We start from the raw sequence: 14,715 nt of genomic DNA, 5'->3' as shown, positions 1-14,715 counted from the left end.
CATTTTGAACCACTCAGTAATTAGTATTACTGTAACTACATTACATTTACTTATCACTCATTTTGCACCGCTAGTTTTTTTTATTCACTGTTTTGTCACTACACGTAACTTTTGGAAACACACGGACGCCATTTTCTAAGTTGTTGCTGGCGTCTGAATGAACTAAAGAAAAGATACAGTAGCGCTAACGTGCACGAGTGGTGAATAGCTGCATTATTTTTATTGGCACAACAGAAAATTACAAAAATTAAAAAAATAAAAATTTGACAAATGTTACAGATAACTATTCATTTATTTAAAAAATTAGTTTTTACAAAAATGTTTGTTTAAAAAAAACATTCAATTTTTCTGATGTAACGAAAATTACATTCAAAATAAAAAGTACGAATTTAATTTAACATGTAAAGACCGCAGGGTTAATTTTGTCTTTATTAAACAGTTACTTGTTACTTAACATCTCTTCCTTAAGCAAATTATTCTCTTCGAATTATTATTTTTCACCTTAAAAAAAAGTATCTACCTAACTATATATTTTTTGTTTAAATAATGCAATGTAAATAATTATTGAAACAAATGTAACCTAGAGTTTCAAATTCACTTTATTTAATTAATTTAGTGTAATCATCTCATACTACGTTAAATTAAAAAAAATTGGCGCTTTTAAGTGTATGTGTTAATTTTTAACTATATTCATTTCATTTTATTAAAAGGACATTATATAAAGAACACTACTAGCAAATAATATCATAAAACTGAAGGCACCCAAGAAGCCATAAGGATTTCAACACCAAAGAATAATCCAAACATGATCTAAACTCCAAAAGTAACAAGTCACAAAATCCAAAAAAGAACTATCTATGAAAAGCACATAAATACGTGTGATAAATATCTTGAATGTGTGGCATTGTGTGTAAATATTATAATTTTTTTAATGTATAATATTAAAAAAACATAAAGGTAATATTGAAGTCAAACATAACAGTATTTAAAATATGTTTTGGTTTAATCGTTTAATGCATAATAATAATGTTTTTGTTATACGAGCATGCCTCTTTTATTAATGTAAAATGTATGTGTTTGTTAGTCACATGATTAGATATGATAAGGTACTATTATCTATGATTAGGTACATAGATAATTTATTTTAATAAGTATATGCAATTGTACAGATTATAGATGATAAGGTTCTACTAAAAACACTGTGTAAAAATCCCCCATATGAAGTTATTTATATTTTCGTTATTATAGTTGATAACTTGCTATTAAATTTGGATTTTGCTCAAGATTAATTGCTTATTGGTAATAAATTAAGTAAACCTGTTGTAGTACTTTTTGTGTGTGTAACTATTGCTTCTCTTTTAATTCAATTATAATAAATTTTATTTTTTTAGATCATCTATAAAAAAAATGGATGCTTTATATGCTGATCTGCTGCGTGAATTAGAATGTCCAGTTTGTACAGATTATATGCCACCTCCAATAAGGCAGTGTAAAACAGGTCATAGCATTTGTGCAGTATGTAGAAATAAACTGTCCAAATGCCCGCTATGCCAGCAAAATTTTACAGATGCAAGAAACACAAATCTTGAGTCCCTTGCTAGTAAAATACAATATCCATGTGCTAATAATTCGTATGGGTGTCAGTCAAGATTAACATTAGCAGAGAGAGATTTTCATGATAAAGTTTGCCCATTTAAAAAGTTTTCTTGTCCTATGAATGGATGTTCGTTTAGAGGAAGCAAAACTGAAATAAAGAACCACTGGGAATCTAAGAAACTTACAACCAAACCATATGGTAAAAGAAATGTGTGCCATAATAAGATGAAGGCAGATTCTTATTTTGTAAATCTTGTGGAAGCCTACAATGAAATCTTTTGGTTTAAGACCAAAACAAACAATGGAAAATTTTGTTGGGCTTTCCAGTATATTGGAGATTCAAATCAAGCTTCTGATTATCATTTTGAAGTTGAAGTTTTTAAACCAGGTCTTCCAAAAAAAAAGATCATTTATGGTGATTATTGCCAGCCCATTGAGTTTAACAATGATTTTCTTTTTTCAAATGACAATTGTCCCTCTGCCACTTTTGATTGCCTGAACAACTATGTAGGAAATGATCAGTTGTTAATATACTATTTTCGGGTTTTCAAGGCAGAGAAAACTTCTGAAGAAAATACACAAGAAGTGCCAAAACAAGAAAAGGCTAGGGGCCATTCTAGTAATAGATCAAAGGGGCAAAACAAAGGTCCAGGTTATAAAAAAGGGGGCCAAACAAAATAGTATAAGATTGATTAAAATAATTATGTTTTATGTAAGTATATATGGCAAATAAGGTTGAAATAATTTGTAATGACATATTTTGAATGTTATAACTTGGGGAATATTAAGGGATTACCTCCTATAGAAAAAAATGTCTGTACAACACATTAAAATGGTGATCATTGTTAATATGTTATATATGTCTATAATTTTATATTTTATGTAAATCTATTAAAAAATAAAGTGTTTTGTAAGTTTTTTTTAGTGATTCTTATTCACAATTTTTTTTTACAATAGAGATGATCATATGGTCCCTACCTTCATGAAATGACAAAAAAAATTACGCTATGAAAAACTGAAGACCTATTTATTTATTTATTTATCCTGTATCATAGATAATAGATATACGTTCCGTATGTTGAAAGTTAATTTACATCTACATCTAATTTATGATAAGTATCTATGATTATGAAGAGATTATTAATGATTGTGGTTTTCATGACGTTTTCATCTATGGTTCTCATTAGATTTTTCTTGACAATTTGAGTGTGGATCTGTTCGTATGAATATTTACCTATTAGCTTTTAAATTTGTGGATGGACTTTTTTTTATATTAATTGAAATAGTGAAAGTTCAGAATGTTATTTTCCATTAGGTGACAAAATGTTAACATCAGAATTTCTGTTAGAACTTATTATTATAGGTGCCAAATTGTGTTTCTTTTGCTCATATAATGCCCCTTCATCATAGTAAAATGTGTGAACGAGAAAATTATGCCGACGAAGTGGACAGATTACCTTCAAAAGATAGGGCCACTTACTGTGATATATTTGGATTTATTATTTCAATTATAAGTCATATTGTTGATATAGGATTGGATTGCAATCTAGCTTATACTTACTACCGAAGTAATCAAATGCCATATTTTTTCGCCACAGTGGGTTTTATTGCAGTGCCTGCTTTAATAAATACAGCATTCAGTGTTCGAATGTAAGTTAAATAGGTATTTCTAATTCCTTTGTAGTCATACTTTCTACTTTTAGGTATGTCTTAGACCAAAGTAATAGTGCAAATAATTTAACAACGAAATTTACAAAGAGGTCTATTTGTTGGTTATTAGTACTGGTGTTTCAACTTGCTCCAGTTTTAAGATACTTTGATGCATTGTTTTATGCTTTGAAATCAAAAGAAGCTGAAAAGAAAAATGATACACAAAATCAAAGGAGATATTACGAATTGATGGTGAAAGAAGATTCTGATGTGGCCCTGTTGAGAGTGTTGGAATGTTTCCTTGAAGCAGCCCCACAACAAATTTTACAACTAACCATAATTTTCTATACACATGGACAAGGCATTAATACCCTTACTTGTAAGTTTTTAATTAATTTATGATAACAAACCTTTTCATTTTTCTTTTTCAGTTGTTCATCAAGTTTTGTCAATAGGAAGTTCTTTTGGAAGTATGGGTTGGTCTATGGCCTCTTATCAAAGGTTGTTAAGAGTTTCATTAAAAGACAAAGGAAATATAAGTATACTAGGGACTATTATGCAATTTGTATGGCATTTTTTGGTAACAGGTATTTACTTTTGATTACTATTTGAATTTAAATAATATTTATTGTTTAGTGAAAGTGTGTATCTTTGTTTCTGTTGTTTACTTGGTAATTGATTCGAAAATGATCAATTTTAAAACAGTAGATAATCTTTGTCATATGATAAAAGTTATAGTGTTATATTGACCTTCACATATAAGAAGTACAAACTCATAAATTTAGAGGAATCTTTTCTGATATCATTCTTCTAAAATTAGCTTTTATTATAAAATTACTATTACCTCTTGTTTGACTATTCTCTAATAATCGTATAAAAGCATTAAAATTAAATTGGAATTAGACAATACATTTGCCTACCATCATACATTTGTTTTGCTTCCTATTTTGATGAAATCTTTATTTTTTCACTGCAGTATTTCAAATTATTATTATTAGAGAACATATTATTATTTTGTTCCAATGTGATCAATTTTATCAAGTTTTTCTTATTTGTTTATGTTTATTAGCATGTTGATGTACTAAATATTTAAAGTACTACATAAAGCTAATTAACGAAGAATAAAGAATATATACCTACTACCTAGAAACCTATTCCTACAAACTTGTCATTATACCTCTCCATTTCTTTATCGATATCCAAATTAATTTATTTGTTTAAGCTGCTAAGCTATTACTTGCAAGAATTATATTGTAAACCAAACAATTGCTGAGGGTTATTTTAATGTTATGATCTAATTTTTAAATATGTCTTATCAAATGATAAGTCTGTTATTATAAGTATGTAAACATTTAATAGTTATCCTTTTGTTTCAGTGTCCAGAATTTTGTGTATAAGTGTAATAGCATCAATTCTTCCAGAAATTACGATCCTCTGTCTCTTTCTGCACTGGTTAATCATGACAATATGGTTGCATTTGTTAACTACGGAAAGAAATTTTTGTGATAGCAAACTGGGCGAGTCGATTTTCTACGCAATTTTCGGGTTTGTGTACATATTCACGCATATAAGTCTGAACCAAGGTAGAACACTGTATAGGTACGTTTTTTTCTATACAATTCTCTTTATTGAGAATACGATTGCTACTTTCGTATGGTACACAAAGGCAGATCTTGAGGTCCAACAAAGTTTATATTATAAACCAATTTTTTATCTTACCATCTTCCCATTTCTTTTGGGGCTGGTCTTCATGGTGCTATATTATAAATGTTTTCATCCAAATATTGGTTACATTTGTACACACAAGTATTGAAAAAGTGATACGAATTTAGTTTCATTTTTTTTTTATTTAGAAGTTCTTCCAAAATGACAGTAAGTCTTCTAGAAAAGTGTTCCTTGTAGGGCAAACGTTTTTAAATTAATTTCAAGTGTAGTATTGCCTACTATCAACAGTAGTTTATTTTTACCATTTATCTTGCTCTTATATAATGTATATGTTTTCTAAAAACATAGCAAACATGTTTGCTATTTTCTGTTAATAACAATAAAAAAAAGTGGCCTAAATACTCAGGAATAACACATGTTTTTCATAAATTTTTCATGACAATATCATTTTATAATACATATGTATGTATTTATGCTGTATTTTAAACAAAAATATTAAGCACTGTTAGATTGATTAAAACGAAATGAAAAGACTGGATTTTCGATTATCATATTACAAACTGTCGATTTGCTCATTTGATAGTTTAAATTTTATTGATTCCCTTCCCGGTCTGTCTACCTTATAATTGTAATAGTAGAATAACTGCTTTCGGTTTGTGATGTAGTAGCTTAAAGAAATCTTCCAGCAATTTACAGTTTTGGTTTATGAGCAGTGTAAAGCTCCAATAATGTTCGGTATGATAGTTTTATGTTATCACTTAATCAATTAAGGAACTGTACTGCCATCAAATTAGATTTCAGTAAGTAATAGTAGCTATGGAATATCACACATAGAATTGAATAATAATTTAGTGATTTAATTTTCTGTTTTTAATTGATCATTCTTTGATTTGTTCCTTTACTATTTTGTCGTTTTCTTTACATTGACTGTAGGAAATAAATTATAACTTTTTATATTTTTTTATTAGTAAATATTTATGATATTTATTTTCTAGTCGACTTTAATACGTTTGTGATTTCTGGTTCAGTTTCTTGTTTAAATGTAATAAAAATAGTAGATTTGGAATGCTTAAGTGCTTAGTGATATACATATACATAAATAATATTAGTAATTGTAGGTATTTATTTCTTGCTAAATCAAATATTTGTAAATTAGTAAATTTTAATTAATTTATTTATGTTTTTATCCTTCACGATTCGGTAAAAGTTACGAATTAGATTAATTTTGCAATTCATTACTGTATATTATGTATATTGAAAATAAAATAATCTGTCACAATGCCTGTTTGATTTTTTTTTGATGTAATAAAGATAGAAAGGAATTTAAATAAAAAAACTGTAATATAACTATAATAAAGACTTAATTTTGTTATTGTAAACAGACGTTTGGTGTTTGATTTGAATATTCGCGCTAAACTTCTACTACAATTTGGACATGCGCAAAATATGTATGTTCTTGTAAGATTGTGTCTAAGTATTCGGTGCAATGTTTTATAGTTTTTTTATAAGAATAAATTATAAACAAAGGAAAAAACCGACTTTAAGCTTAAGTCACGAGAATAATTGCTAATTAAATATGCTTTAATATCTTTGTTTAATTAAAAAGTAATTTAAACAAAATTTCATTGATATTTTACGCCTATATTATTTGACAAGAATTCATTTTAACGTAACGCCTAATACAATTATTATAATTTATTTGATATTTATTAGTTGTATCCCCGCGATTATACTCTTGAACATTTATTCTAAAAATTTTAAAAAGCTTGCCATCTGTTAGTTTGGAGCCATTTAAATTAGTTTTTACTTTTAATTTCCCACGCCCCTGATACCAACTGACTAATTTGTAAACTCATCCAATTTTTGAGATCCATTTAGTGTGAACGAACCTAGAGAAGAATTGCTAACAGTCGTTGCAATCATTAAATAAATAATGATTGTTTTTGTTTCGTGAGTTATGCCTAAGAAATATGTGGACTAAGAATTTACGTTTATTTTGTGTTTTGGATACCAAATTTTGTACTGTTTACGCGATCTTTCCTCCGGGTTTCGATGTAGTGTCAGCAGCAGGTGGAAAAATAATATGAGAGGAGATAATAAACCAAACTTAGGCTAAGAGGCAGTGGTGGGTAGAAAAATGAATGGTTATTGTGATGACTCCGCGCGGGCTATCGCCCTTGCAAGTACGTTATGAAATGCGTATTGCCGACCAAAAAGAGTGTAATATCATTTCGACAAAATGTTCAAAAATGTCAGAAGAAACCTACAGGAGACATGGTACAAACGGGAGCTTAGATGGGAGAAATGTTACTGTGAAGGAAGACTGTCCATCAACCCCTTACAATCAGGGGGGGCGTCTAAAATTTTTTAAAGGTAGGATAACTCTAGCAGTGTTGATTAATTAGACTCATCAAAGACATACATTTCATTTTTGTAGATGGAAAGTTCATTCTGGAATTGGAGAGGGCTCGAGATGGCGAGAAAGTTTCATGGGTTTCTGTACCTAGAAAAACCTATTGGCCTCCTCAAGTTAATGCTGTACCAACAACCACTTACAAACAGGAAAGTAGTACTTCCCTTAGTGGTAAGTATAAATAAAGAATTACATTACTTTTGAAAAATGAAATACCAGCATAAAAAGTACATTTGGTGAGTAAGCCCAAAGAAACGTGGAGCTTGTCTGTACATGACTGGGATTTTACAAATAATCTTAACTGATAAAGAATAAAGAGACTTTAAATATGAACATTAATTTTAATATGACATTGTTAAAGTTTTCATCTTTTATTTTGTTTGTAAAATATACTTGAGTATCAAGTACATTTGAATGTTTGTTATTGAATTACAAGGCATACCTATTCAAATATGGTAAACTATTTTAAATAAATTCAAATTAGAGATAAATACCTAGTTCTATTTTTATAAATAAAATGGTATACTAATCTCCCTAAATTTAATTTTCCTACAAATTTTAGTACAGTTGATCTGTTGGTCTATTTTAAAAGTAGGATATAAACATTTGTTTTTGGAAAATTGGAAGGCATTTGAAGAAGAAATTAATAGGTACATTTAAGTAGATAGTCCAAGTACTTGGTAAATATTAAATATATTATTTATGAAACCTTATGAGTTTAAATTATGTGTCATGTACGTTTTTTTATACTTAACTAAATGTGATGAACACAGAAGTTTTCTACAAGAGCATGAATGCCGTAGTATATTTGATTAGTAAGTATAGAGTTTGTTCATTTTTCAGTATCTGATGATAACAGCTCACTGCAATCGTCGCCATGGCAGCGTGACCATTCATGGAAGCAAGTAATGCCACGTAAAAGTCTTTCCAAAGAGATGTCATTCTATTATTGGTGTCCAAAGAAACTGAGTGTGTCGAAACCACGTTCGTTGAGACGTCGTCGTGTGATATCACTCGACTACAAAAACGTCCAAAACAACGTTTCGGACTCAAAGTGCAATATCCGCAAAGTGACGAAACAGCATCGCGTGCGTTCGTTAATGTCCGTTGTGCAGTCGCTTATCGATCGTTCAGTTTCGGGCGGTGTCGCCCTTACTCGTCCTGAAACTGTTGTTTCGCCCCGGAAACGTTTCTTACGTGAAATGGAGAAAGACAAGTATACAACAAATGATGCGTGTCAGAAAAGGAGTAGGAACAAAGTCGTACCACCCGTCGCCCCTGGACAATTTTCACCGGCAACTACGCCCACATCTTCAACTAATAATAAGTTACAACAGTCTCTTAAGGGAGAAAGGAGCAGTCCGCCTACCTCACAGGCAAACGGAACGAGTACGCCCGAAGAAGTCCGAATACAAAAGAATTGCAGCTACAGTATCACGTCGCTGTTGGCGGACGATCGGAACACGCATGTGCGAGGGTCGCCCGACAAATCACCTAGTCAGTTTACGCCGGTCCAATACCGACCACCCTCTTCCGAAGACCCTTGGTACTCTGAGAGCGTCGACAGGTTACGTTCAATTGAACTTTCGGTGAGTATCATTGGGAGGGACTAATTTTTTAATATTTAATTAAAAGAAAAGTTTTGTTTGAATGTCATTCTATATGTGGAAAACATCTCAATTTTGTTATATCGTCATTTATTACAGTTTTTGTTATCTAAAAATCTTTTAACAAATACTTACTGAATGAAATTTATTTTCAGTATCAGAATATTGCTTCAGGGCTTTACTAACAATTGACATATATAAGTTTTTGTAGTAGTGAATGTAGTGTTGTAATTTATTGATTTTTCATTGTATGGTATACAGCGAGTGGATAAACGGGCTCTGTCCTCATATCCACCAGCATATCACCATTTCATGACCCCCTACATGTATTCGTACCCTACGGCGCCTCCTTATTACCCCTCGAACATGTACAGTCGAAATTATATTGCTCCTACATCGTATCCTGTAGCACCATTACCTGTTCATCTGAGAAACTCAGCGCCTTCGTGCTCGTGGATTTCAGAGGCTAGACCTATAAAAGAAGAATATAATTTAAACGAAGAATATCGTATAAAGGAGGAGGATTGCGTCGAAGACAACCTAACAGGTATGTAATTAAATTTTTCGTATTTTGATATTCTACAAATTGTAGTAGTATTTACAGCACTAAAAAAGTATATTTTTGAATTATGAATTGGCGGCGTTTACCTGAATTCTTTAACACTCCTTTGTAATCTTTTTGGTAGCTGGTAATAGAGATTAACATGGAAGAAAAAAGAAAATTCAAATTCGAATATTGCTTTCCATTTCTTAGTAATAGCTCAATTGCAAATATTATTTCACAAAATTCTAAATCTTGATACAGATATGGGATAAAAACATATCATATGCAGTAGCGTTATAATTCGGGTAGTCTTCGACAATAAAAGGAATTTTTATTAAATCAGTGGAATATGAGTGGTATCACTTTTTTTTTAAACACAAATTAGTGATTGTAAATGCTACATCATACATATAACTTAAAAAATAAGAATAATATTGATTATTAATTATGTTGTTTTCAGATATGCCATTAAATCTGTCAAAACATGCAAGTTGAACCATTTTTTGTGCCTTCCATATCGTATTACAGTAAATGAGACACATATTTTTGTATATTGTTTATAGAATTAATAGTATCTCGCTCCTCTTCGTTATGTTAGGTATGCAATTTCAGAAAAAGAATTCGATTTCGTCGATTAATGGGCGTGGTATAAAGGTCCGCTATTGGTGTTTCGATGTGATAAAAATAATCAGACAATGTATGGCATGTACCTTTAATGTGTGGCAGGGTGATTTTGATATCGTTACAGTAGATATTATATTTTCACTACTTATTCGACTGCATTTATGAATGTACTGCGGTAAATTAATTCCGAATTTTCTCATTTTTTTTTTCTTTTAATTGTTAACTACGATATATTTAAAGAATGGGGTGTTAGTTTAAATATGTAATTGTATGACATTTACTTACATTTTAAAACAATGAAAAAGTGTAACACGCGTTTAATTTATTATAAAGTGAACTAAATTGGGACCTTTAATTAAATCAATTTTTTCTATTTATCGGTCATTTGACGTGTATTAATAATCAACATCCCATAATATTTTTAAAGAATCGGATGTTTTACGATTGGTAGTTTTATGTTTCTGATTTTACAGAAATGACATTTACACACCGTCTTTGTTGCATATTATATATAAATATTTAAAAAAAATAATTTGTAGTTTCTTATCATATTTTTTAACTATTTGTCACGTAGAAGTCTGTAAATATCTTCTGTATATTGTGTATAAGCTTTTTATTTTGATAGGCCCAGCTATTTAAAATTCGTACTGTAACTTACAAATAACAATTCATTATCCGAAGATTTAAAATAATAAACTGTTTTACAATTGATATGTTCTTCTTCATAAGATCTTTGCTTTACATGCAATATACATATATATGCATCAAAACAAAGCATAGTAAAAAAATTTATTCAGATTAATAAATTAGTCGAATAGAAAAATAATTGATTAAATTAAACAAATCCTTGATTGAAAATATCAAAATCGTAGGTATCTAACATATTTAATCCTGAAGGGTATGCATTTGTACAAGAGCTGTTTTCGTCTGTGTTGCATATAAACACCTCAGAGTCCAAGTTTTTATTTGCTGAATCACTTGAGACACTTTGAGAAGCACCTTCTGATATTATATCTGAACTTTTACTACTTCTACTCGTATCGTCTGTGATATTTTTACTTTCATTAGGATTAGTAAAAACCGAAAAACCTGTATCCAAAATTTCACTTTTCTGTTCATTATTAGAATTTTCCTCTAAATCAGGATCGTATTTGCCGAACAAGTCTTTCCTAGAAAAATTTGCCTTTAAAAGAACACTTTCGGTGGTAGGTTTAACTTCAACCATAGGAGAGCTGTCTAGATCTTCTTTTTTTGCTTGCAACCTACAAATTCATTTTTGAATAATTAAAAATTTGGAGCAATTAAGAACGCAATTGAAATGAAATTGTACTTACCAATCACTAAATCGTTCATATGTAAAATGTGGTCCATGCTCTTCATATTGTTCCTTAGTAACCAGTAGAGATTTAATCTTGGGATCTTCACTCATTGATTTTGCCCCAAGCCAAGCGTATGTGATAGGACTGAAAACAAACATTTTTTATTATAGAAGTTAATTTTTTCTTAACTTACTTCTCAGGTTTGTAAACATTAACTTTCCAATGATCTGGCAAATAAGATCTAACTTCTTTGTAAAGTCTTTCTCCAAAGCCTTCAAAACTGGCATTACCCCCCATAACAATAATGTTTTGGGCCAATTGGGACTGATATTTTTCTGGACAATTAAATATACATTTAACTACGGCCTCTGCTATCCCCATGGTGTCCATTCCTATATCGGACGGGTGAAATAGAAGCTCAGGTACAGTAAATCTTTCGTTATTTAGACGAAGAATTTGACATCCTTCAGGAACCGAAGAATCTTCGGGCTTTTGTACGTAACTTTGGCAGATAAAAAAATGTGAAAGCTTCATATATAACAAAACTTTTGTACGATTTTCAAATAGTCAAATAAATTTTTACCCTCTTCTGATATTGTTGAAGTCAGGTAGGACATAGTTCCGAATAATTGTGTTAGATTCACCCTGTAGTCCGGCAATTTTCATGTCTTCTTTGAAATCTAAAGACACATAACAGGAGTCTTCTTTTACTTGATTTATTATGTATGTTTCATCCATCACATGCAGTTGTCTATATGATATAATGTCTTTTAAGTAGTTTGTTAAAAGCTGTAATGGTAAAAAATGAATTAGAAGACAACTAAACATAATACATGTAGGTATATTAATATACATGTACAGGATGCCCTATGGTGACCTCATAGTAAAGACATTCATATATTTTCACACCAACGTTCTTGTACACCCTGTATAACATACCTTTCCACCTATGTCAATACGTTTGGCTGCTTTGTAGTACTTTTTACCATCTATGTATGGTATTACATGAGTAAAGCTGAAGCCTGTGTCTATGATTATACAAGGAACTTTGTCCCCTAGAGGTGAGAAACTGTTTACAATGTTTTCTAGCAAGAAATGTTTGATTACCTTTAGCATTGCAATTGTATTGATAGTAAGCAAAATCCGTTGGATTTGCCCTGTAAATTGCCTTTACTTCATATTCTTCAAAAAATATTTCATCTGTAATTTCTTGTATTGCTTTAAAATTAAAAGGGGGTTGTGTCATAATTACAGGATTTTCTTCAATGGGGCATACATTATTAAAAATGTAGTCCCAAACTGGCTTTTGAACATTCCATTTTGTAACATATCCTTTTTCACAAGGTAATAAGTAATATAAACCAGATAAGTCCAAACATTCATCTATTTGATTTCCAATAAAAAACCTTTTTCTTTCTGATTTAACTTTCATTATACAATTGGGTACTACACTGAAAATAAACAAATTTTTCTATCTTGCACAAAGAGAAACAAAACACTAAGATCTTTAGTTAAAAATAACACTGTTTAATGTAATACATTAATCAGTAGCTTACTTTGCAGTATCTTTGGTAGATAATCCAACTTTAGCAGAATACCCTCCATTATCAAGTATGTATACAGGCACATTGAAAATTTTTTCAGTCCTTACTAAAAATTTTACCAAATATTACTTATCATGAACTTAGCTAAGAAAGTTACATAATACATTTGCTTTTGGTGGCTCTACTGGTTCCTGGTAAAGGGTTTTCGTCCTGTTTCAGCCTTTTAGATTTATGTCTTTCATATTTTCTATTGGCCATATGTGGTTTGAATTCTGTAGTTTGTGAGTCTCTTCTTGAGGTGCTAAAGCCCTCACCACTATATTTCCTTGTTCCAAACATTACAAAATTGTATTAACTATGTATATGTAAGAAAGATATTCTATCCTAAAAAAAGTTGTTACTAGCTTTATATATATTCTGTTTACTGTATTTTCATTAAAAAAATGAATTAACATATTTGTATTTACATAATTAAACTAAATAACCACTAGTTTAAACACTTCATTAATCTGCAGTATTTATGTTTGGCATCTTTCTAACCTCGAATTTTATTCAACAATCATTTCATTGAATTGCTCCTACTGCTTAAGAATTCATACATTTATCGTACAAATTTTTGCTTTTTTTCCTGATACCAGTTTTCTTCGTCTTAACATAATGAGCAGAAAAGAAGCTTTGTCAACTTTTATTCAACAAATACATCAACGGCCAGTTGTCGTAAAATTAAATAGTGGAGTGGATTACAGAGGTTGTTTTGTTACTTGTATAATTGTGATTGTTTCTTAATTTTTGATATATTTTCTACAGGCGTTTTAGCATGTCTTGATGGCTATATGAATATTGCACTGGAGCAAACAGAAGAATATGTTAATGGTCAATTAAAAAATAAGTTTGGTGATGCATTCATCCGTGGTAATAATGTACTTTATATAAGTACTCAGAAACGGAGAGTTTAGGATCTAGTAAGTAAAATTCAATGTCTCAATAAGTTTATATTGTAAAAACAGTTTTTTGATAAACAATAAAATATCTCATGTACATCCAATATTTATAATTTAAAATCAATAATACAGGGAAAAAAATAAATTATTAGCATAAATATAAGTTCAATTATAATAATTAGTATGTGTTAACATAATTTAATCCACAGGATTTTGTATAACAATCAGGATAAATTCTTTATCAGGGGCCACCATTACCTCATGTTTTTTTGATCTGATTCTTAGAAATGTCAAATCATTTGCAGGATCTAAATCTCTTACAACACTTCTTGCTTTATCTGCTAACTGACTTATAAGCCCTGCATATTGGACAGTTGTTGTATTGTCCAAGGTAGATTTAATTGGAATACCTACAGCATACAATAATAAGTTATAAACTTTGTAACTAAATTGCTAGTAGGTACCTTCTGCATTAACTATAATTGTACCAACGACACCCTTGTGAGATTGGATTCTTTTTAATGTATCTTCAACTTCGTTTGACTAAAAAAAATCAAGTACAATACGAGAACTACAAATGATTTTTATAACATCATACCATATTTTTATGTTTCACTTAATATTAGATAAAACTTCGCTGAAATTTAAAACGTCAATTTATTTTGGTTATGCACTGTTAATAATTATTAGATTATTACTCACTAAATTTGCTTGATTGATAAAACCAAACAAATGAAACAGAATTGTACTTGCTTTTTTAAATTAATTATTTTAGGAATTATAACAAATATTAAATGCTGTCAGTCCTGTCC

General features: G+C 30.0%; 5 protein-coding genes across 6 annotated transcripts; 3 read left to right on the top strand and 2 right to left on the bottom strand.

Annotated features, from left to right (window-relative positions):
* Nucleotides 1-2,789: 2,789 nt before the first annotated feature.
* On the top strand, nucleotides 2,790-6,089 carry LOC108738774 (XK-related protein 6). The gene is made up of 4 exons (XM_018472354.2): nucleotides 2,790-3,246; nucleotides 3,300-3,625; nucleotides 3,678-3,833; nucleotides 4,623-6,089. Exons 1-4 carry the CDS (start codon nucleotides 2,990-2,992, stop codon nucleotides 5,057-5,059), a joined length of 1,176 nt encoding a protein of 391 aa, XP_018327856.1. The 5' UTR covers nucleotides 2,790-2,989; the 3' UTR covers nucleotides 5,060-6,089.
* Nucleotides 6,090-6,571: 482 nt separating this feature from the next.
* On the top strand, nucleotides 6,572-10,808 carry LOC108738752. Its single transcript, XM_018472320.2, has 5 exons — nucleotides 6,572-7,284; nucleotides 7,349-7,495; nucleotides 8,168-8,913; nucleotides 9,193-9,478; nucleotides 9,936-10,808. The coding sequence occupies exons 1-5, from the start codon at nucleotides 7,053-7,055 to the stop codon at nucleotides 9,968-9,970; spliced, it is 1,446 nt and encodes a 481-aa protein (XP_018327822.1). The 5' UTR covers nucleotides 6,572-7,052; the 3' UTR covers nucleotides 9,971-10,808.
* Nucleotides 10,258-13,625, bottom strand: LOC108738751 (actin-related protein 6). Of its 2 annotated transcripts, none has more exons than XM_018472319.1 (9): nucleotides 13,503-13,625; nucleotides 13,127-13,346; nucleotides 12,975-13,068; nucleotides 12,526-12,869; nucleotides 12,358-12,473; nucleotides 12,002-12,207; nucleotides 11,612-11,920; nucleotides 11,434-11,562; nucleotides 10,258-11,361 (listed from the first exon to the last, which is right to left on the bottom strand). In XM_018472319.1, the coding sequence occupies exons 2-9, from the start codon at nucleotides 13,299-13,301 to the stop codon at nucleotides 10,935-10,937; spliced, it is 1,800 nt and encodes a 599-aa protein (XP_018327821.1). In that variant the 5' UTR covers nucleotides 13,302-13,346; nucleotides 13,503-13,625; the 3' UTR covers nucleotides 10,258-10,934. The 2 variants fall into 2 exon arrangements, with proteins under 2 accessions (XP_018327821.1, XP_018327820.1); XM_018472318.1 differs by having other exon boundaries at nucleotides 13,430-13,512.
* Nucleotides 13,509-14,002, top strand: LOC108738759 (U6 snRNA-associated Sm-like protein LSm6). The gene is made up of 2 exons (XM_018472329.2): nucleotides 13,509-13,710; nucleotides 13,770-14,002. The coding sequence occupies exons 1-2, from the start codon at nucleotides 13,620-13,622 to the stop codon at nucleotides 13,916-13,918; spliced, it is 240 nt and encodes a 79-aa protein (XP_018327831.1). The 5' UTR covers nucleotides 13,509-13,619; the 3' UTR covers nucleotides 13,919-14,002.
* Nucleotides 13,942-14,698, bottom strand: LOC108738758 (dynein light chain roadblock-type 2). The gene is made up of 4 exons (XM_018472328.2): nucleotides 14,606-14,698; nucleotides 14,502-14,540; nucleotides 14,368-14,446; nucleotides 13,942-14,313 (listed from the first exon to the last, which is right to left on the bottom strand). Exons 2-4 carry the CDS (start codon nucleotides 14,502-14,504, stop codon nucleotides 14,102-14,104), a joined length of 294 nt encoding a protein of 97 aa, XP_018327830.1. The 5' UTR covers nucleotides 14,505-14,540; nucleotides 14,606-14,698; the 3' UTR covers nucleotides 13,942-14,101.
* Nucleotides 14,699-14,715: the final 17 nt, after the last annotated feature.

The sequence above is a fragment of the Agrilus planipennis genome, unplaced genomic scaffold, assembly GCF_000699045.2.
Source record: "Agrilus planipennis isolate EAB-ADULT unplaced genomic scaffold, Apla_2.0 scaffold221, whole genome shotgun sequence".
Taxonomy (NCBI): domain Eukaryota; kingdom Metazoa; phylum Arthropoda; class Insecta; order Coleoptera; family Buprestidae; genus Agrilus; species Agrilus planipennis.
The sequence above is the reverse complement of the archived record's forward strand: the minus strand, read 5'-3'. Positions and strand labels throughout refer to the sequence as shown.

Excerpts from the sequence above, each read along its gene's own strand:
- LOC108738758 (XM_018472328.2), bottom strand. Across the intron at positions 14,314-14,367 it reads AATTATAGTTAATGCAGAAG|GTATTCCAATTAAATCTACC; the intron begins GTACCTACTAGC and ends TGTATGCTGTAG.
- LOC108738751 (XM_018472319.1), bottom strand. The coding sequence starts at position 13,301 with ATGTTTGGAACAAGGAAATATAGTGGTGAGGGCTTTAGCACCTCAAGA. Across the intron at positions 12,474-12,525 it reads ATACAATTGCAATGCTAAAG|GGGACAAAGTTCCTTGTATA; the intron begins GTAATCAAACAT and ends TCTCACCTCTAG. Across the intron at positions 12,208-12,357 it reads GTATTGACATAGGTGGAAAG|CTTTTAACAAACTACTTAAA; the intron begins GTATGTTATACA and ends TTACCATTACAG.
- LOC108738774 (XM_018472354.2), top strand. The coding sequence starts at position 2,990 with ATGCCCCTTCATCATAGTAAAATGTGTGAACGAGAAAATTATGCCGAC. Across the intron at positions 3,247-3,299 it reads ACAGCATTCAGTGTTCGAAT|GTATGTCTTAGACCAAAGTA; the intron begins GTAAGTTAAATA and ends TTCTACTTTTAG. Across the intron at positions 3,834-4,622 it reads ATGGCATTTTTTGGTAACAG|TGTCCAGAATTTTGTGTATA; the intron begins GTATTTACTTTT and ends CTTTTGTTTCAG.
- LOC108738759 (XM_018472329.2), top strand. The coding sequence starts at position 13,620 with ATGAGCAGAAAAGAAGCTTTGTCAACTTTTATTCAACAAATACATCAA. Across the intron at positions 13,711-13,769 it reads TAGTGGAGTGGATTACAGAG|GCGTTTTAGCATGTCTTGAT; the intron begins GTTGTTTTGTTA and ends TATTTTCTACAG.
- LOC108738752 (XM_018472320.2), top strand. The coding sequence starts at position 7,053 with ATGGTTATTGTGATGACTCCGCGCGGGCTATCGCCCTTGCAAGTACGT. Across the intron at positions 7,496-8,167 it reads AAGTAGTACTTCCCTTAGTG|TATCTGATGATAACAGCTCA; the intron begins GTAAGTATAAAT and ends TTCATTTTTCAG. Across the intron at positions 8,914-9,192 it reads TACGTTCAATTGAACTTTCG|CGAGTGGATAAACGGGCTCT; the intron begins GTGAGTATCATT and ends TATGGTATACAG.